Source organism: Thermochaetoides thermophila (assembly GCF_000221225.1).
Source record: "Thermochaetoides thermophila DSM 1495 unplaced genomic scaffold scf7180000011816, whole genome shotgun sequence".
Classification (NCBI taxonomy): Eukaryota; Fungi; Ascomycota; class Sordariomycetes; order Sordariales; family Chaetomiaceae; genus Thermochaetoides; species Thermochaetoides thermophila.
In genome coordinates, this window is record NW_006383032.1 from 5,795,863 (window position 1) to 5,816,326 (window position 20,464).

General features: G+C 53.6%; 7 protein-coding genes across 7 annotated transcripts; 4 read left to right on the forward strand and 3 right to left on the reverse strand.

Annotated features, from left to right (window-relative positions):
• Positions 1–1,555: 1,555 nt before the first annotated feature.
• On the forward strand, positions 1,556–3,567 carry CTHT_0036770 (putative phosphoinositide binding protein; the record flags this gene model as incomplete). The annotated part of the gene is made up of 3 exons (XM_006694040.1): positions 1,556–1,660; positions 1,840–2,607; positions 2,677–3,567. The coding sequence occupies 3 exons, from the start codon at positions 1,556–1,558 to the stop codon at positions 3,565–3,567; spliced, it is 1,764 nt and encodes a 587-aa protein (XP_006694103.1).
• Positions 3,568–5,159: 1,592 nt separating this feature from the next.
• On the reverse strand, positions 5,160–6,410 carry CTHT_0036780 (uncharacterized protein; the record flags this gene model as incomplete). Its single annotated transcript, XM_006694041.1, has 1 exon — positions 5,160–6,410. The coding sequence occupies one exon, from the start codon at positions 6,408–6,410 to the stop codon at positions 5,160–5,162; it is 1,251 nt and encodes a 416-aa protein (XP_006694104.1).
• A 1,580-nt stretch (positions 6,411–7,990) lies between these two features.
• On the reverse strand, positions 7,991–8,396 carry CTHT_0036790 (uncharacterized protein; the record flags this gene model as incomplete). Its single annotated transcript, XM_006694042.1, has 3 exons — positions 7,991–8,045; positions 8,117–8,238; positions 8,349–8,396. The coding sequence occupies 3 exons, from the start codon at positions 8,394–8,396 to the stop codon at positions 7,991–7,993; spliced, it is 225 nt and encodes a 74-aa protein (XP_006694105.1).
• A 799-nt stretch (positions 8,397–9,195) lies between these two features.
• On the forward strand, positions 9,196–9,980 carry CTHT_0036800 (carbonate dehydratase-like protein; the record flags this gene model as incomplete). Its single annotated transcript, XM_006694043.1, has 2 exons — positions 9,196–9,229; positions 9,316–9,980. 2 exons carry the CDS (start codon positions 9,196–9,198, stop codon positions 9,978–9,980), a joined length of 699 nt encoding a protein of 232 aa, XP_006694106.1.
• A 360-nt stretch (positions 9,981–10,340) lies between these two features.
• CTHT_0036810 (zinc finger domain-containing protein) lies at positions 10,341–11,294 on the reverse strand (the record flags this gene model as incomplete). The annotated part of the gene is made up of 1 exon (XM_006694044.1): positions 10,341–11,294. One exon carries the CDS (start codon positions 11,292–11,294, stop codon positions 10,341–10,343), a length of 954 nt encoding a protein of 317 aa, XP_006694107.1.
• Positions 11,295–11,831: 537 nt separating this feature from the next.
• Positions 11,832–14,903, forward strand: CTHT_0036820 (uncharacterized protein; the record flags this gene model as incomplete). Its single annotated transcript, XM_006694045.1, has 1 exon — positions 11,832–14,903. The coding sequence occupies one exon, from the start codon at positions 11,832–11,834 to the stop codon at positions 14,901–14,903; it is 3,072 nt and encodes a 1,023-aa protein (XP_006694108.1).
• Positions 14,904–16,929: 2,026 nt separating this feature from the next.
• CTHT_0036830 (uncharacterized protein) lies at positions 16,930–20,141 on the forward strand (the record flags this gene model as incomplete). The annotated part of the gene is made up of 5 exons (XM_006694046.1): positions 16,930–17,252; positions 17,332–18,179; positions 18,236–18,598; positions 18,691–18,888; positions 19,210–20,141. 5 exons carry the CDS (start codon positions 16,930–16,932, stop codon positions 20,139–20,141), a joined length of 2,664 nt encoding a protein of 887 aa, XP_006694109.1.
• Between the last annotated feature and the right edge of the window lie 323 nt (positions 20,142–20,464).

Below are 20,464 nucleotides of genomic sequence, written 5' to 3' on the forward strand. Positions count from 1 at the left end.
AAGGCAAAGCTTTTGGTGATATTATGCTCTGGAATTGGCCTCTTGGATTGGCCGTTCCAACTGGAAGAGGAACAGAGCCAAAGACCCTATCACCCTTGACTGCGACTCCCCCGCTTCTCAGCGACCAACACAAAGCCGTCGTTGGGGTCAAGTCGTTCAGATTAATTTGTGAAACCAAGCACTGGGTTGGCCCTAGCCTATCGTAACCCTCCCAGCTTATCTTACCGCCTCGTTTCCCCTTTTCCCCCTTTAGTTAGAAGTTGACTTGCGCACAGCGAGTGATCCATGCACTGACCAGAGCGCAGACCGACAACGGTCTTGATTTTCCCGGGCTGCCTCTCCCCGCCCGCTTCTGCGCGATCCCGCAGTCAGGCCGCGATCATCGAGACTTGATTCTCCTGTGCGGTTTTTGCTGACAACAGATTGTTGAGAAATCGGTCGGAGAGCTTGCGGCTGAACAAAGCTGAAGCCAAGGTTCGACGTGGAAAGGCACGCTTGCACGGACGGTAAACGAGTACACTCTCCGCACAACAAAAGGTCAAAGGCCGTAGCAGCAGCGCCACCATCCACCACTCAGTAGCCCACGACCCCCCCCGCGGCAAAGGGTCAATCAACAAGCATCTGCCAAACCTCCCGCTTTCGAGACGTCAGCGACCGAGTGAGCGCCCAACTCGTAACTCTCGTAGTCGTGTGTGTGCAACCGCCAACCGCCAAAGCGAGAGCAGCGCCGCCTTTTATTAGCGCACTTTGTGGCCAGAGACAAGTTGCCCGCGGCAGGCCAGACCTGGACCTTAAAAGCCTGCTGAAGAACAAGACCCAATCCAGTCGCCGGACGCAGAGCACCCCACTGTCGGCGCTGAGACCATCCCACGACAACACCTCACTCTCACCTGACAACTGGAAACTCCCAGAGAAAGGAGAAAAACCTGCTATCGAAGTTACCTACACCTTCTGCCAGACGACAGTCGGAAGAACAGAATAGCAGTTCGCATCGTTACACTGATCCGGAGCCACCCGAGAGCCATCACTGGCCAGCATCGCGCCGGCGTGACGCACAAGAGATCGTATCGGCCGAATCGACGAATTGACCCCGTCTCACCCATCTCTACCCTCTCGTTTTTTCGCCTCTAGGCTTCTCGCCGCGCCGTCATTGCCAGCTTGTTTCCCCTCAGCCGCCTGAGGGCCTGCCGCACCTAGCAAGATGAAGAAGGTACGGGAATACCTACGTCATTCTGCCCATCCGTGGATGCCGCCATGTCCCTCCCAATCATGACCGTTCACAGGAGACACTTTTGGTCACTGGTGCTTCTGTTCCTAGCGCTTCCCTGCACAACTGCCCACAACCCACAACGTTTTGTCCAACATCGCCCTCCCAGGGAGTGACCAGGTGAAATATTCATCTTGTATTGCCGCCACACCTACTTTCTTTTCCCACACCCGTTCCATTCCTGCTGCTGTTTCCCCCAACTTCCTCTTCTGGCTTTTACACTGCCTCTGCAACCATCGTTGATGGCTGCGCACGACGTCATCTGCATCAACCGACCTGCTAACCACAATGCGCGCTCTAAAGGCAATTCGAAGATCGATCAAGGGGGAGAAGGAGAAACCGCACATTAGCATTCCCCAAAAATCAGCACTCGCGATTGTCCCGCCCAAGAAGGTATGTAGGCCCGCTTCTGCCGATGATTTCCACCCCTCCAAGGCTTTGGGACGCCTGATGTCCAGGCAATGGGCCTACGATTTCCGTCCCTTCCTGGCCCCACCATCGGCGTCACGACCAGTCTGAGTCGGAGTTGGAGTTGAAGGAGATGCTAATTTTATTTTGATTCACAATAACAGGTTATTCGGGCTCTCTACGATTATGAAGCGCAAGGTCCGGGAGAGCTAAGTTTCTCCCGTGGCGATTTTTTCCATGTCATCGGCCGAGAAAACGACCCCGAATGGTACGAGGCATGCAACCCCGCGCTCCCGGATGCCCGAGGTCTGGTCCCCGTTGCATTTTTCCAGGCTCTTGGCCGCACCGAGCGCGACAGCGCTCAGTCACAACCGGACAGTGCCCGCTCCATCAAGCACCCCGACCATGATTCCGGCTACGGCGAAGCTCCGGCAGCAAGCCCCCCACCGGCTCCGGCCCCGGCGAAGAAGAAAGCCAGTGCTATGGTCTATGGCGTAGTCATGTATGACTTCCATGCCGAGAGGGCTGACGAGCTCGAAGCGAAGGCTGGCGAGGCCATTATTGTGATCGCGCAATCAAACCCCGAGTGGTTCGTGGCAAAGCCCATTGGCAGGCTCGGCGGCCCGGGTCTGATTCCCGTTTCCTTCGTTGAGATTCGCGATATGGTGACCAATAAGCCGGTTGAGAACCCGCAAGAAGCTGTACGGAAGGCTGGAATCCCCAAGGTGGAGGAATGGAAGCGCATGGCTGCCGAGTATAAGAACTCGAGCATCACGCTGGGTAAATTCGAGTCGAACAGCAGCAAACAGCCAGTACAGCAACAACTGCAGCAACAGCAACAGCAACAGCAGCGTGCTCTTGAGCAGAGCATGGAGCGTATGAGCCTTGGACAATCCAATGGCCATCAGAGTCACTCCTCTACCTCATCCCTGGTAAGTATTGATTCGGGGGAAAACTATCCAGCTTTTTGGTCAGCTATCCTAATTAATCGCGACAAACAGAAGTCATCGCAAGCCGCAGGATACACAGGCTCTCAGGCAAACCCCTTGCCGGCACCCGTGTTTGCGACTATCCCACGGTACTGCTTCGCTGAAGACAAGTACTGGTTCATCGTTGTCGTTGAGATGGAGGATGGCCGGGCTTGGGAGCTGTCGCGCTACTACGAAGACTTTTATGATTTCCAGATTGCGCTTCTCTCAGCATTTCCCGTGGAAGCCGGCACAACTGGTCAGCAGCAACGAACCCTCCCGTACATGCCCGGACCCGTCAACTATGTGACCGACGCGATTACGGAAGGGCGGCGTTACAACCTCGATGCCTATGTTAAGAACCTTCTGGCCCAGCCACCGCACATTTCAAGGTGCGATCTGGTCAGAACGTTCTTCCAGCCAAGAGAGGGCGACATCGAAATCGACCCGCAGGTGCTCCGCGAAGAGTATCGTGTGTCCGGCGCATCCAGGCCATCGTCGACTGAGTCTCCTGCAGATGCCGCATCCCGACAGTCTTCAAGGCAAAATCTCCACAGCAATGGCAGCGGCTACTCGAGCTACACATCTCGGCAGCAGCCGTCCGTGTCGCGGCAGGTCTCGTCGCTATCTCAGCCGTCACAGTCGTCGCTATCGCCTGGTGCGGGTATTCAGCCACAGCCAGGTGCTCAGATGAAGGTGAAGCTCAGCTACAATGGTGAACTCATTGCCATTAAGGTGCCATCGGATATTTCCTTCCGGCAACTCTACGACCGTATTGTTGAGCGTCTCAAGATCCCTCCTGGCGAGCAGCCTCAACTGTCGTATAAGGACGAGCCGACGGGAGACAAGCCACCACTGATGAGCGACTACGATTTGGAGGTGGCGCTGTCGCGAAACGAGAAGTTGCTTTTGTATGTTGAGTAGGGTAGTTTAGGTTCTGAGAGGTGGATATAGTTGGGTTTGTTATTTTGGGTTTCTTTTTTTTTCTTCGCCCGTTTTCCCCTATTACGTTTCGTTTCCATTTTCTATGACTTCTGGGTTTGGGTTCTCTCTCGTTGTCGTCAAAGTATACCCGACTTTGGTTCCTCTCTTCTGTTTGTTTCTCTGGTACCGGGCGACCGAAGTTTTTCTGTCTAAGCCGAGCAATTCTCACTTTATTGATGCTACGCTAAAGAGAATCAATGGTTTTTTTGTCACAAACGGCCGGCTGATGATGAGATTACATGGAGCTGCGGGAGGGGACGTCCCCCAAGGAACTGACATCCCATGGAGCTGCTTGATCAGTGCTTTGTAGGATGCTTCAGGCGGTTCTTTTTATAAATTTTTGTATGTAGTTGCTCTCCCTATGTGGTGAGCGGTTACTTTTCTGTTTGCTGTGTCTTTGTGGGTGTATGCCGGAACGGGCGTAGACGGAGAATACAAGATGGGAGATGGGAGATGATTAAAGCCACTGTACATAGGGAGAGGTTTCTTATCATCCCCCGCTTCCCTCAAAATAGCGTTGCTCTGTCGATGCAGTGGATTGGTGGCATGGCCATCGATGTTGGATTTGCTGGGGGGATGCTGTCATGGGTTGTCGTTTCCAAACGAGGTTCCCTTCATGGATACCGCAGGCAGATCTGATGATGGATGATTGATACCATAGGAAGGGTTGGATCGGGCCGCGTGTGAAGGAGGAGTGATCATGAAAGAGGGAATGTCTTGAATGACTCCAATGAATGTAAAATGGGAGGCAGAGTTGTTTATGTTTGCTCTTGCATTCTCTTTGTGATGGCGAGTGTTCGATAGCTTGATGGTCCGTTAGCAGTTTTCGGATGCGGAGGACGGTAGAGGCAGCTTGGGAAGCCCGGCCTGGTTTAGCGGTTCTTTTAAGCTTTTTAAAGGACCTGATTTGATGCATCGTAGGGATCGTTGACCACAGCAGGGTCGTGAGGCACCATGGATATGCTGGAGATTTGGACACTGCTCAAGCCTTCAGTCAGAACTTGGCACTTGAAAGTGGTACGGTCAAGATGGCTTCCAGGAAAACGCTTGGTATATTTGCGAAGTTTTGCTTCCTCCTAAGCCAAACGCCGAAGAGAAAGAAAAATTGTCAAAAAAGTACAACAACAAAATGCAACATCCATACCTCCCAGCCGTTCCCTATTCCATCCATCATGTTCCCAGCCCTCTCAGCCTTTGAAAATCACCTTGGGCAAATGTTGCCTGATGGAGAGAAATGCTAACACTAAGTTACAAAACAGACGATTCCTTCCCCAGTAAACCCAATTAAAAGCTTTATGAAAACCTGGCTGTGGCCTGAAGATCCTCAACCCAGATTGCGAATCGCTTGATGTGTTTTGCCGGCGCCCGCAGATCGAAACCAGCCAAATGGCAGCGCCCAAATATGCAGTTGCGAAAAAGGATGACGCTATGTTGATGAGGTCAACGCAGCTTTAGATGATCTGCATCGCCATTAAACCGAGACTCCCACGGAGTACGAATCAGAAACGAAGTCTAACCGGCAAGAAGCCGCTTTACACAATCACATGGGTAGACATATGCTCCACGGCTTCCTTGATGGTCCTCAGCATGCGCTGATTGACACAAAACGGGCACCGGACAGGCCTCTCAGTCGCCGACACCGGCGCACCACTAGGGATAGGTGTCAAGGTGAGATCCTCGGTACCCGTGGCCGCGCTGCCAGTCGACGCAGGCTGCGGCGTAACGGGAATGAACCTAGTAGCCGTCGCAGCAGCAGCGGGGGTCGCGGCCGCGGCGGCCGTCGTGGGGGCCACGTTGGGCCTGGCAGTATTGGCGCCCGTGACAGGAGGGGCGTTGAGGGCACCAACAGCCGCAGCAGCTTGTTGAGCGTAGGTCTGGCCGGCGATGGTACCGAGGGGAGGAAGGCCACGCTCGGCGCGCTCGCGCTCTTCACGGACTGCGGCCGCGTGGGCTTCGGCTTCGGCTTCTTCTTGTTGCAGGGCGCGCAGGGCGTTCTGCAAGACGACTTCGGGGTCTTCTTCGGGGTTGTACATTGGGGTGTCGCCGTTGGTGCTGGGAGGGCCGTTCGGCTGCTGCTGGGTGGACGGCACCTGCGGGTTCTCCATGCGGCGGATGATCTCGTCGCGGACGCGAGCACAGGTTGTCAGGCTGGCCTCGACGCCGATGACGCGCTGGACGGTTTCACGGATGGCTGCCGGGGAGATGTCGGCGGTTATGTTCATGAAGCGCGGGACGGCATCGGCGAGGTAATTGAGGTCCTCACCCGGGTTAACTACGCTGCCGTGACGGCGCTGGCGACGAATTAGCAAGCCGTAGCGTTTCTTGAAGCGATGAATCCAGCCCGGGGAAAACTCCGGGGGGGTTTCGTCCTTGTAGCGCGGCAGTTGAGTGAAGATCTGCTTGGCCTTCTCGGCGAGCTCTTCATTGGATGGGTGGCGGCCTTGGTTTACCATTTGCTGGTGCCACAGCAAAACAAGCTTCTCGACATCAGGCCAATTGCCAAAGCGTAGACGCGACCCGGACAGGCTCGTGTCAGTGTCAAGTCGGGCATACTTTGGTGACAGTGAGTGAGACACGGTCGACTGCGAGATGGTTTGGTTGTACTGGTTCTGGAACCACTCGATGCAGGCCTTATGGCTGGGTCGCACCGGCTGGGAATTGGCCCATCGCCGCAAAGCGCGTCGCTGGTCCAGAGTCAGCGAGTGCCGTTCCTTGGCCGGCGCTGGGTTTGCAGGCGCAGCAGTTGTGGTCTGCTGGGCCTCGGGCGCGAGCTCGGCCGACATGGCAACGAGAGCCGCAGCGATGGCGTCGCTCAACGACTGGCTAGTTGTGAATTTCGTGTTGGCGCGTCGCGCGTTGCGCGAAGTGAGGGTCGATGCTCTTGGCGGGTCGGGAGACCCGGTTGGTGATAATAGCTTGGTGGTTGCGAGGAGTTGGGCTTTAGTGAGGAGTGCGAGATAATCGGATATGCCTCTGTCAAGATGGTGGGGAGCAGTGGGCAGCAGATGGTGATCGCTGTAATGAGGTAGCGCAGAGAAAGGAGCGAAGAAAGGCCTCGAAGCGGGGGAGTTTTCTTAACCACACAGAATGGTTGGTGGGTCTGGGTAAGTGTTATTTTCAATTATGATTGGTCGATCACATGAATGTGAGACCCATCATGTGTCCGTACTTGCATCAATGCGGCACACTGAAGACACCTCCCCTCCTTGAGCTCTTCCTTTAACAGCAATGCAAATGCACATGTAATGGCAGTCGAATAAACCGTAACATCTGGCTGTTGCATTCATTCGTTCATCGTCAAATGTCCACTGAACATTGATTTTTTTTCGCTCTGTAAATAAATCTACATTGCGTTGTCTGTAGTTTCAATCTGTACCTCTCTTCAAGCGTGCAAAGCCCTGTCTGGCTAGCAATCATACAGACTGGTTCAAGAATATGATAATGGTTAAAGATTTACTATGCATTTTGGTCATCCATGTACAACCAATGGTACTGATGCTCAAGCCCTGTTGTTTTTTGAGTATATCGAGGGTTGACTTCCGTTATTTGGTTCTTGTGGCCGTCCTTAGCATGACTTTTAATACCTTCCTTTTCCTTCGAGCATGGCACGGGCAGGCTGTACTGGCAGGAAGAAGGGCTTCTTTAGGAAGAGAAGGATGTGGGTGCCTCAGGCTTAGCATATATCGCATAATTATCCAACTCCTCTACCTCAGTCGGCCCCGTTATAGACGGCAAAGCTAGACATCGGCCAGGTGGAGCCATGTTAGGAGCAACAGAGCAGTGAACTTGGACCCACATCGACGCTCGTTCCATTTAGCTCAACCTCAAATCCGTTTGAGTTTAACGGAGTGCACTTATATATCCAGAGATAGAACCCCTACATTTCGTCACATTGTTACCATTAGGATAACTGCAGCAAGCTTGAGGTAAACACTCTTAGAGTTGAGAACTGCTTAGTGCACGGATACTCTGGAGAGAGCTTAATGCTGGAAAGCCATAAGCACGAGTATCAATCTGCAACAGATTTTTTTAAGCAAAGCTCAGATTGCAGCAGACGACTCTGCAGATGGAAATCTCGCTCAAGACGCCTTATGAGCCGTCTGAAAAGGGGTGATGTTCCCAGCTTGGTCCGGTATTTTTATCACAGATGCATGAACGAGCAACAACTGCCGAAAAGTGCTTAAACAGAACCGGCTAAGACACCTCCAGGAGGTCGAGGTACGTATGCTCAGAGCATCATCATCCACAAGATGATCTGTGGAGATCACAAACCAGGAATTCCCGCTCCCATTGAGAAACGCGTATATGTACAAAAACAAGAGGTGTCATCGAATGCCCACCCTGGCGTCCACAAATGGTTGGCTTAGTGCTTTGCTTCCGACTTCTTCTGTTCCGCCTCGGCCTGCTCCATAAACTTCCTGTGAATGTGTTAGAGGAAGGGATATTGGGCCGTCAAGCTTAGAACATATCAAAATCAGGGGGAACGCACTTGATGAAGTCGGCCTCGTCGGAGCTGGAGGCGTTGATCGGGGGAGTGGCAGGAGTCTTCTTGCTGCCGCCAGAGAAGGCATAGGCGGTGCCGAAGAGGGTGCCGAGAATGCCCATCGCCAGCTATAGTCACAGAAGTTAGCATATCGCCGTCAATGGCTCGTCGTACCGTCAAGGCGGGGCAGCTATCAGTTGCAGAAAAAAATCTCAGCTTTCCAACGGTGCTAACTTACGTAGTGAGACCCAACCTGGGCGCCAAGGATGTTGTACTTTTGGACCATTTTTGATTAGAGGTCTGGGACCGAGGCCGAGCTTGGCGGGGATGCGATGGGAGTTCTGTCAAAAAAGCACTTGAAGGGACGCGCGATGTCGCAAGCAGGTGTTGAAAACGTCTCAAGAGGTTCGCTCAAGCTCCGTCCGGAGCCGAGAATTTACCGGGGCCAGGGGGTAACACCAAGACCCTTGGATCCAGGCCTCACTCTGCTTACCTAAGCAAGTCCGGCCGCCCGGCACATCGGGACTTGTCAGCTCCTGTGCCGACCGGAGACTTTTTTGCCAAGCAGTGGAGACCGACGTCATCAGGGAGGCTTAAGGTTCGAGGAAAGAGATCGACGAGTTCAGCGAGGGGCTTACATATGAGCTTCCTCGATAAGAAAGAGGCTGAGCATTAATCCTTTCGGAAATCGCTGGAGTATTTATAAGAAGTGAGACGTTTCAAGGGACTTGCACAATTTCTTATCACTCACAAGTCTGCCATCTTTTCCAAACTTTACAAGTAACTTGCAGCGAATCAACCCGCTCAGGCTCTTGGCTCGGTCCCTCTTTCTCGTCTCACAGCACAGTCGGTATACACTCTTTACAACCACACAAAATCACTCAGCGCGCTTCATAAACTGTCACAATGTGGTGGCCTTGGGGCGGGCAGTTCAAGCAAGCCTACGGATCCTCCTACTCCTCAGAATAATGCTCCCAAACCTGCACAGACGGAAAGCTCGGTAGTTGAGGTGAAGCCGGCTATTCATGATGAGAGCAGGCAGAAAGTTTCATCCAAGCCTCATACTGCCGGAAAGCCGGTCAAAGATGAAACTTTCTTCGAGGAACTGGTTGAGGGATAGTATGTTGACATCCATTTCGTCACCCTTCATTCCTCTTACCAAAATGCTTACGGTCTGCAATATATAAGCGCGCCGCCATCTACAGATTCCAATGTCCGATACGCAGCATATGCTTCACGCTTCAGGACAATCCTCCTATCTGCCCATCGTTACGTTGCCTACACTTCGGACATAGGCGAGTCATTTCGTCCAGTCGCCCATCCGTACCTTGTTCGTGCTGCCTACGGCGTGTCATGGATTTACATCCTCGGCGACGTCAGCTATGAAGGGTACAAGGCGTACCTGCACAACCAGCGCGTCTTGAATCCGAATCTCGAGCTCACAGCCCAACAACAGCAAATGTTTGGTTTGGACGTGACCTCCAATGGTTCTTCACCTGCTCCCACAGCAACATCCGGGAAGGTCCCTCCTTTGGAAGACTACCGGACAGTGATGCTGCAGCGGGGTATCTTCCAGAGCATTGCCAGTATGGGGCTTCCTGCGTTCACAATTCACAGCGTGGTCCGGTACAGCGGTCGCGCCATGAAGAATGTCAAGAATGCCACTGTCAGGACGTGGGTCCCAATTGGTCTCGGATTGTCTGTGGTCCCTTTCCTTCCTAAGATCTTCGACAAGCCGGTTGAGAACGCTGTCGAGTGGACCTTCCACAAGGCTTTTGAGAAGTTTGGTGGGCACGAGGCCGTCGGTAACTCGCCGCTTATCGGCAGGGAGAAGCAGCTGTCGGAGCGGCCGAAGGAAAAGAGAGAGTGAATGAAGACTCTTAGATGGACGAAGAAGGGATTGTGTATCCGGATCCTATATCTCTCAGTTCTTGTATTAAACTGGGGAACTTTGGCCGTGGTTTGTGTGAATATGTCTTTTTTAGATTCTTCTATCGATTAAGTGCCTGAGTGGCGTTCAGGTAGAGAGGGGCATAACCACAAATAAGACGGAACATGATCAGAGAGAAATATGCGCTGTTGTAACGGGTATCCCTAACTCTGTGAGCCTAGAGCCGAAAACCAAAATGTCCAGCTGCTATCATTGAAGGTAACCAAAGGAATCTCTTTTGATATGCCACGCTATGCAACAATGGTATATCAAACAAAACTAGCAAAGTCTGATCAATCCTTAAAGATCGATCAGCTCCGGCGGCGGCCCAACACCCCTCAGCAGCACCACGGTATTTCCGCTTTGCACAGCCGTACCCAGCTTCTCATTGAAGTCAAGCAGTCGGCCGCCTTCAACATGGAACACCCGCAACCTATCCTCCTCTTTGTCTGACTGGTTGTTGACATTCTGAACCTGTAAGCTCTTGGCAGCAGCATCTAGCATCTTGCCAACCACCCAATCCTGGTTGTAAAAGAACTCCCCCTTCGGTACTTTCGCCTTCGCTGTCGTCGCCTCAGCCTCCACATAAAGATATATCCTCTTCTCTGGCGGGATCTTCGCATCACCCTTCGCTGTTTTCTTCAGGTTGTTGACAGCCACCATCTGCTCGACCTTCGCCTTGGATGACGATGACGACCCGAACGATGCCAACTTCTCTTTCTTCGCCTGACTCCAGAGCTTCAACCTCTCGAGCGCGCTCTTGGCCCCTTCAGCGACTGCTGCCGCTTGGGCAGCACTCGCACCGCGGGCCCCTATTGGCGGCTTCTTGGCACAGTCGTGGTCTTCCTTTAGTCGATGTTTCATACAATAGTCACGGTTGCACTCTTGGCAATGAACGCCAGGGACAAGACTTGTGCCGATGATCGTCTTGCAGCCGTCGTGCGCGCAGGGCTTTTGGGAGATGAAGTCGCGCATGCGCTTGCCCTCACCGGCGCCGCGTCGGGCCAGCTCGGCCTGTCGTCGGCGCTCGGCCCAGGCGCCCTTGTTCGTGCATTGGTGTCCATCTTCGGTGCGGTGCTCTAGGCAGAAGACCTTGTTGCAGGACTGGCATCTGAAGGGAAGGAAATCTAGTTGGTTACAAGGGGGGTATTGGCAGTGGGACCCGACAAGGCTGGCGTCGGTGCCTCGACTGTCGAGTTCCGCCTGAGGCATCTTGACGTAGGACGTCGCTTCGTCCGAGTTGGATCGCGCCATGGTGTATGGTGGATAGGTAGGTACCTATCTTCGAGAAGTTGGCCTTTTAAAGATCGACCGGTATTTCAAAGAAAGAAAGAAAGAAAGAAAGAAAGACAGGCTGCCACCGATTGCGTAAGCAAAATCGACTGCGACGTGTCCTGCTGATGACTGATCAAAAGCATACGTACTCGTAGAAGTTGGCAGGCAGGCGGTGTGTTCTCATCGTCTTGAGTACCTGCGGGAAGCCCCACGAACTGTCTGGAACTTTGGCCTGTCCCTGGCCAGTTCCGGCGTGGAGTTACGGCGTGGCGGGGCAGCCGCGGTGGAGTCTCTCTCGCTGTTGATCGAGTCTTGGCATGCATCATCCGGTGACCAAGAACTTTAGGGTTAGGGTCATTAACGCGCTTGTCGCGAGTCGCGCTTGTCGCCCCCCATTGGAGCACACCCGCCGGTCTCCGATTAAACGCCTGCATGACGAGGATAGTATCCTTGAAAGGTACATAATCCGCTTTACCCTCATAATGCGCGATGGATATCCACTGAACTACCAACACCATGCCGCCATTTGTCCCACGCAAGCGGCTTCGGGATGACAGCCCCGCCGCTGGGGAAGCGCCCGAACCCGGAGCGAAAGGACAGTTGAGGAGGTCAACGAGATCCAAAAAGCTGACAGCACCGCCTCGCAACGCAACTCTGTTCGATGATCTCGATGCCGCTTTGACTCCGCGGCATTCAACACGAAGCGGAGAGTCCACAACACGACTGGACGAGAGCGAAGATGAGGAGAGCTCCTTGACTTCCCTGTCTGACGCGGACTTTGAAGATGTCCCGGTTGCCAAACGACAGAAGGTCGAGGAGACTGCTTCCCAGGGGGATGATGACGACGAAGACGAGGATATCGAATTCGAAGATGTTGAGACCCCTCAGGTTGCAACTGCCCCTGACGTCCCTGTTTCTGAAGAAAACCTTGAGTTAACCCTCGTCCGGGACACGAGGATTTCGTTGGCTGCAGCATTGGGCAAGAAAGGGCCGACGAAGACTGAGAGGAAGATGCGCACGGCGGCCCATTGCATTCATGTTCAGCTCCTGCTATGGCATAATGCAATTCGCAACGCTTGGTGCTGCGACCCTACTGTTCAGGGGATCATGCTGTCACACCTACCCCCTAGATTGTGGGCTGAAGTGGAAAAGTGGAGGAAGAAAAGTGGCCTCGAGGCAGAAGAAGAGACCCCTTCAAAGCGCACGAGGTCGAAAACAGATCTAAAGGGAACGGGCAGGGCCTCAGCACGCCAGCCCCGGGAATGGAGTTCAGCATCCCGCCGCCTGGAGCAGGGTACCGTGGATATAAGCCATGGCGACCCCCTCTTCAGGCTGATGAAGTATCTCGCTGCCTGGTGGAAACAACGGTTCCGTGTCACGGCCCCAGGGCTACGGAAGTGGGGATACATGCCCCTCCAAAGATTGGATCTCTTGATCAAAGACTTCAAACAGGGACCGCATAACCCTGAGAAATTTGGCGAGCGCATCCGCAATTTGGAGGAGTTTCGGCAGTGCGCTCAAGAGTGTGCTGGCAGTCGGGACGTTGGGGCACAGCTGTTTACAGCTCTTTTGAGGGCTCTGGGTCTTGAAGCCCGCCTTGTTGCTAGTCTTCAACCCCTGGGGTTCGGTTGGACAAAGCTGGAAGAAGCAGACCCGGAGAGGGACCCAGTTCCTACCCGGGCAACCTCTCAGAACGACTCAGTGGAGACCGAATTTGAAGAAGCCGTGGCCAAAGGCAAAAAGCCGGTAAAAGGTCGTCCCGCCAGGCGTAGCTCCAGGCTAGCGCGCTTGGAAGAGACCTCTGATTCCGAGCTTCATCTTGAGGACAGCGACGATGAGCTTGCGGTTGACTTATCGCCTCCTCCCGAGAGACAAGGGAAGGTCTACGATGCAGATCTGGAGTACCCTCACTATTGGACAGAGGTGTTGTCACCTGTCACAAAGAAGTACCTCCCAGTCGACCCGATTGTCAAAGGCGTGGTCGCAACCAACAGAGAACTTGTTGAGGGATTTGAGCCCCGCGGTAGTCGTGCCGACAAGGCGAAGCAGGTCATAGCTTACGTCGTAGGATACTCCCAAGATGGCACGGCCAAAGATGTGACCGTCCGATATCTCAAGCGCCAGATTCTTCCTGGCCGCACCAAGGGCATGCGTTTGCCCATAGAGAAGGTCCCCGTGTATAACCGTTATGGCAAGATTAAGCGCTACGATCAGGTTGACTGGTTCAAGAAAGTCATGAGGGGTTATTCCAGGGGATCCGAGAAGTATCCGATAACAGAGGTTGACCAGGAAGAAGACGCGACTGACCTCAAACCAGCAAACCCTGAGAAGAAGGAAGTCAAAGAGGGAGAAGAAACCCTTCAGTATTACAAACAATCCAAAGAATACGTCCTCGAGCGCCATCTCAAGCGCGAAGAAGCTCTTCTCCCCACCGCCAAGCCAGTCAAGATGTTCAGGACCAGCAAGTCCAAGAATAGCGGTCCGGTGCAGGAAGAGCCCGTTTACCTGCGAAAGGATGTTGTGCAAGTCAAGAGCATGGAGACGTGGCATAAGCAAGGCCGTGCGCCGAAACCGGGTGTGACACCTCTGAAGTGGGTTCCGTACCGCGCGGCTACCACAAACAGGCGGCGCGAAATCGCGGAGGCCGAGGCAGCCACGGGGGAGAAGGTGCTGCAGCCGCTTTACAGTTACGATCAAACCGATTGGATCATCCCACCACCGATCAAAGATGGCAAGATTCCCAAGAACGAGTATGGCAACATCGACCTGTTTGTGGAACACATGTGCCCTAAGGGCGCGGTGCATGTGCCATACCGCGGCGCCTTACGCGTGGCGAAACGACTGGGGATTGATTACGCTGAGGCAGTTGTGGACTTTGAATTTGGCCACCGCATGGCTGTGCCGGTTATCCAGGGCGTGGTTATCGCCGAGGAGCATTATGAGAGGGTAATGGAAGAGCTAGCTAGAGACGAGGCGGAGAGAAAGAGGAAAGAGGATGAGAAGCGTCGAAAAGCTGCGCTCTCGATGTGGCGAAGATTCATTATGGGCATGCGGATTGTCCAAAGAATTCGCCAGGAATATGGCGATGTCGGTGAGGATGTGGACGTCTTTGGCCGTGACGATACTAAGTCAAGGGGACTTGGGCAGGCCGCTGAGCACAATGCCGGGACTGCGGAGGATGAAGAGATGGCCGGCGGATTTTTGCCAGAAGGGTGCGAGGAAGAAGAGGACGACGACGGAGGACACAGGGCGTACCAGAGATCTGGATTTTTCCCTGTTGGCGGCGATGAAGATGATGACGACGATGGCGGGGATGCGCTTGAAGTTGACCATGGAGAGGGAATGCAAGCGGTTGCACCAGCGGTTGCAAGTGAACCTTCACCAGAGCCGGAGCCGGAACCTGAGCCCGAAAAGGCACCCAAGAGATCGGTCGTGAGTACACGGCCAACTCGTAAGAAAGTTGCGAAGCGCAGAGCAAATACAACCCGGCGAAGGAGGAGGCGCAAAAATGCCTCTCCAAGCTCTGAAGAGGAAGTTGAGGATACGTACGATGAGGACAGTCCGCTCTCGGGGTCGGATGAAGAGTAGGGCCGGTCCTCAGTGTTATTATGTTTATGGTAACGATGTGCCTACTACATACGAATTTCAGCTACCATTCGTAGTGATTAGAATATAGGACTGTTAAGAAATGCATCCATCTACCGAGACCTACTCATCTGCATATGTGTGCGCGAGTTAGCTCTGCCTACACTACAGATGGCAGCTGCGAATGGTGTCTAGTTTACGGATATCGAGTTGTACCTGACTATAGGTGACTATGCAGCAAAGGGGCATTCCTTATGGTTGGACAGAGTATCAGGTAGGTACTGTGTAGGCAAATATCCTTCATTACGTACGATGACGCTCGGGAACCCACTTCATTTCAGGAACACCGCTAGTTGACTCTTCTATAGCTCTATCGCTTGCCTGCTGGAGGATGGTTTGAGCAGCTGACCCGCCCGTTGGTCTCAACCACTCACTTTCTTCGCACCAGCTCCCGGATTTTTTTTGACTACCGCGTTTCTTACCAACCAGCGCGAAATCCAAGGCCGCCCTTAGCCGCTTGGTGAGTGGCGGGCGACCTATTTGCTATTACTTTTTTTCTTGACTCTCAGAAATAACCTGCATTTGCACACCAATCCTAATCCCATGCCAAGGGAATAGCTAGATCCCATTGCCTGCTGGCTGGGCAAGAACCCCCCCCCAAGGCTCACAGTGCGCGTGCTGTGCGCTGTCCAGGCTGCTGCTCCTTTTAAAGAGCGCTGGACTCCTGCTCTTGCTCATCGCTAGCTATCCTCCATCACCAGATCACGTTATTTCACCTCTTAGCACCGTAGTCTTGCTCTGGTTCTGCGCACCCTGTCGCCTTACCTAGGCACACCATCCGTTCGCAGACACCAACCAAGAGCTGCCCATTCAGATTCAGATTCCCACATCCAGAATCTCACAAGCCCAAAGCGGCAGGTCTGCTGCAGACCCTCAATTGACAACACACCGCGCGCACGAGGACAAACACATCTCGGTTGTAACTCTGCGGAAAGCGAACGCTACGCCCGTCAAGCGTTTTTCAGCTTCGGCAATCCATGAGCGGACTTGCGTTTGCACAGACTGTGTGTGGCATGAGCCGAATCTCAAGCAGTACGCGACAGGCCTGCCCAGACAATTCACAGCGCCCTATCTTGAAGTTCCCAGGTGTTCTCAGCGAATGGCTTGTTAACCCTCGTTCATAGCTGCCCATGAGTGTCACTCACCCCTAATGTTCGCTTGATCAAGTATGGCTGGGTTTGAAGAATTCGAGCCGTTCCCAGTGCATCCTCCTCTCGATCATTTGCTCATGCACGACGAGGAGGATTTGCTGCCATTTGAGCTATATGAAGTCATCCACAAGTAAGTGCTTCCGCTCTGGCCTGGTCATATCCCATATCCCATATCCCATATCCCCCCTTTCATCCTATCTGGCTCCCTGCGCCCAAGCTGTCTTCATACTCCTAGCTTTATACAATGGGCAACAGGCAAACTACCGACCCTGCTGTTGCCCTCTGAGATCGATAAGCCTGAAAACTCAGGACAGTTCGCATGGATATACACAGTGTTAGGTGTCAAGGACATGGTCTCTTACTCGTCTGTTCATGTGAAAACTTGACTGTGTCCCTCCCCTTCATCGTCAGTTTATTTGTTAGCAAAGCAGACGACTGACTATCTGCCATCTCGTGGTCAACCACTCATACCCTCACACTCACTCTGCCATTGAAGTTTTTCTCAACTCACCCACCAAATTTTCTACCTAGCTAGTGGCATCCCGATTCGCCTGGCAATCACTTTCTTCAAGTTCCCTTGCAAGACTTCGCCCTCCGCTGCACAATAGTTTCCCGTTGCCACATCTTGTACTTGCACACGCTCCCTCTTGTATACTCACCCTGATGCTCATTCAATCGCCTATACCGACTTCACACTTCTACCGCACATAACCACCACTCCTCCCCCCTCCCCCCTCCCCCCTCCCCCGCCCCACCAGACAGTCGTCGGCCACAGAGTATCCTAACCTTGTGCTAGTGATTGCAACCCGGTGGCAGCCATGGCCGCGCCACCAGAAAACCAAGCTGCGTGGGATCGTGGCCATCCGCAGTTTTTGGACGCAATTTTGGCCTGTTTCCCAGATATTTCCCACGAGCATACGTTAGAGCTCGGTCATAAGTTTGGCTGGGACGTCGAACGGGTTGTTGTCCACATCCTGGATGAGCAGGAGCAGGGTAGGCAGTATCCCAAGCAGCCCAAACCCTCCAAGCGGAAACGCGAATCCGAGGACGAGAATGAGGACCCCGAAGCGAGGCTGCGCAAGAGGTTTGGAGCTATTGAACCACCATCTGAGAATTATTTTATCGACTATATTAGCGCGGGGTACGTTTGTACATGGACTTATTCAGCTGGTCTCCTCCTCCCAGAGCTCTTGAATAGCTAACGCTTGACCGACCAACAGGAAGATGTTGCTCAGAAATTCCTTTCCCAACCTCTATGCCCAGGACATTGACAATCTCTTCAAAGCCAATAACTACAAGTTCTACGTGACTTATCTGGCTCTTGATAAGAAGTCCAGGGGAGAGGATAGCGTCGCTCCCCTTAGACAGAAGAAGTTCCCTCCACGAAACACTCCGTCTATTGATAGCCTCCCGAGGAGCAACCGCGAGGGTGAAAGGGATGCTTACGCCGAGTATGAAGCCGTCAAAGCCGTGGTCGAGGCAAAAGCTGCCAAGCGAGCTGAAGAGAAGCGCAAAGCCCAAGAGGAAGAGGAAAACTTCCAGCGCGCCAAGGCCGAGGGGACCGTTCTGGAATGCCAATGCTGCTTCGGCGAGTATGCTCAGAACAGAATGTTCCACTGCAATGGCGACGTCTTCCACTGGTTTTGCAAAGATTGCGGCAGGGCCATGGCTGAAACCGCTATCGGTCTGCAAAAGTATGAGCTTAAGTGTGTGTCCACGGACGGTTGCGAAGGTACCTTTAGCAAGGACCAGAAGGACCTGTTTCTCGACGAAAAGCTTGTCCTGGCGTTGGACAGAATCGAACAGGAGGCCGTCCTCCGGATGGCAAATATCGAGAATCTGGAAAAGTGCCCCTTCTGTCCGTATGCTGCTGAATGCGTTCCAGTACAGGAAGACAAGGAGTTTCGGTGCGAAAATCCCGACTGTGGAATCGTCAGTTGCCGTCTATGCAAGGAAGAAACCCACATCCCCAAAACCTGCGAGGAGGTTGCGCGCGAGAAGGGGTTATCGGCTCGCCGTAAGATTGAGGAAGCGATGTCTGCCGCTCTCATCCGCAAGTGCAACAAATGTTAGACACCTCCCCAAAAGCTCCGTCTGATCTCGCTGTTGCTAACGGTCTTACAGGCGGTACGCCTTTCATCAAAGAAGCCGGCTGCAACAAGATGACTTGCAGCCGCTGCGGCAACGTTCAGTGTTATGTCTGTTCAAAGTCGTGCGACTACAGCCACTTCGATGACCGCACCAGGGGCGGCAAGCCTGGCAACTGCCCGTTATTCGACAGCGTTGAGGAGCGACATGAGAACGAGGTTCAAGCTGCCGAGGAACGAGCCCGAAAGCAGCTTGTCGAAGAGAACCCTGGAGTTAATGAAGAACTTCTCAGGTTCAACTTCTCTACTAAGGTCAAGGAAGATGATCGGAGACGCAAGGCTGCCAACCCAGGCCCTCCTCCGCCTGGTCGTCGTGCTGCCGCCGTCCCTCCCCCACGCCGTATGTATTAATACGATCCAATAGACTCCATTTACTCCAGAGGCACGTTGGACGTGTTGGACTATGACTAACGAAGTGATTGAATACACCAGCCCAGCAGCCACGGCGTGATCCCAATCGGCATCAGCAAGTCTTCCCTCCGCAACCACAGCCCGTACAGGTCGCTGCACCACAGGCGTCCAATGCCCCTGCACGGGCTCCCCAACATGTAGCAGCGCCGCAACAAGCAGCAACCGCCCAACACGGAGTCGCACTTCCGCCTTTTGGAGCTGTGTGGCCAGGTAACCATGGTATGTAGATAGGAGACCCCCTTATCTATCTGGTTTATTCGAGAACCAAGTCCTTCATAACCAAGTTTTGGGATTTTGGGGTGCGTTTAACAGGAGCATTTGGCTAATGGTGAGCTGTGCAAGACCGCGTTCGTCCGGTTGGCTGTCTGGCTTTTTTCCAAGGAGGAGTGCCTGCCCAGTTCAATGGATTACCAGGAAACGTCCCCTTCGTTCCCGCACATCCTGTCGCCTTTATTCAACAGCCCTTGAACGGCCAAGGGGTCGTCGCAAATTTCATCGGTTTCCCGATTGCTAACCATCAACCCCCTAACGGGCTTCCAGTTCTCCCTCCTCCACCAGTTGTCCCGTTCCCGGTTTTGCCCCCTCCCGGCTTTCCGGCTAGGCCCGTCAACCCTGTGCCAGAACAGAATCAACAAGGCTATAACATCCCAGCTGCTAGGCCAGGTGCAGCCCCTACACAACAGGTCTTCCAGCCAAGACAGAACCCGAACCTCAATCAACCCGTTGCTCACCCGCGAGTCGCCCAGCTGGGAGCAAACAACCAGCATCTCTATGTTCAAGCCCTGCACGCTGCTGCTGCTGGGTTGCAGCAAGATGCGAATGAAGCCGTTTCTCAGGCGGCTCGACTCGCCCAGGCACCAGCACAACCATCGCAGCAAGTGCCTGCAGCCAACGTCAACCAGAACCTTAAGAACGCTCCTCGGCCGGCGGCTCTCCCAGCTAAACCTGCTCAACCCATCCTTTATCAAAATTCCCGCGATGCTGCTGCCGCTTCTCAACGGCTCGCCAGTCAACATGCTCGCGTTGCTACGAGCCCTGCGGTTAGACAAGCACGTTCAGCACAGGCACCAGCTGGCCAAAGTGGCGTTAAGGTCGCCAGGTCTGCTGCTGCCTCAGCAGGGGCACCGCAGGCACAAGCTGGGCAAAGTGGCGCTAGAACCGCAAGACTCGTTGCTACACCTTCGCCGCACCTTCATCAGCCGGGTGAGCGTCAGAGTCACTCTCAATCGATTCTTCAGCATGTCGCCGCGGCTCTTTCTCCCGTCCCTCCATTGCCACGCACGCCGCAACAAGGTCCCGGTCAAACTGAGAATAGCGACAATCATGGCTCGGCGGCTAAAGAGGGATCGTCTTCGTCTTCGTCCAAGCCCATGGTTATTGACCTGACCGGGGACGAAGAAGATGATGATGACAAACGGGCTCACCGTGCTTCAGCACCATCAACTTTTCAGTCACAGAGCGGTATAGCCTAGTTGATCAGGGCTAAGAACAGTTGCTCGGTCCGGCCACCATCATAATGAGACGGATAACCGCTCGAGAGAGGAGGAGTAATCGCCAAGTGACGCCTTTGTTTTCAACGGTTGATACTACCGCAACTGTCGAGTATACTGGTCAAGCCCATACATTGGCTTGACATTGAATTGAATTGAATTGAGCTTAATGTTGGGCTGTTGGTCGAGTTCTGTTGTTGGTTCTCGAAGGCTTATTATAAAACCATTATCGCGGGGAAGAGGGGGGGAAGAGGGGGGGAGGGAGGGAGGGAGTGAGGGGGGCCAACATATTGTGTGTTAAGGAT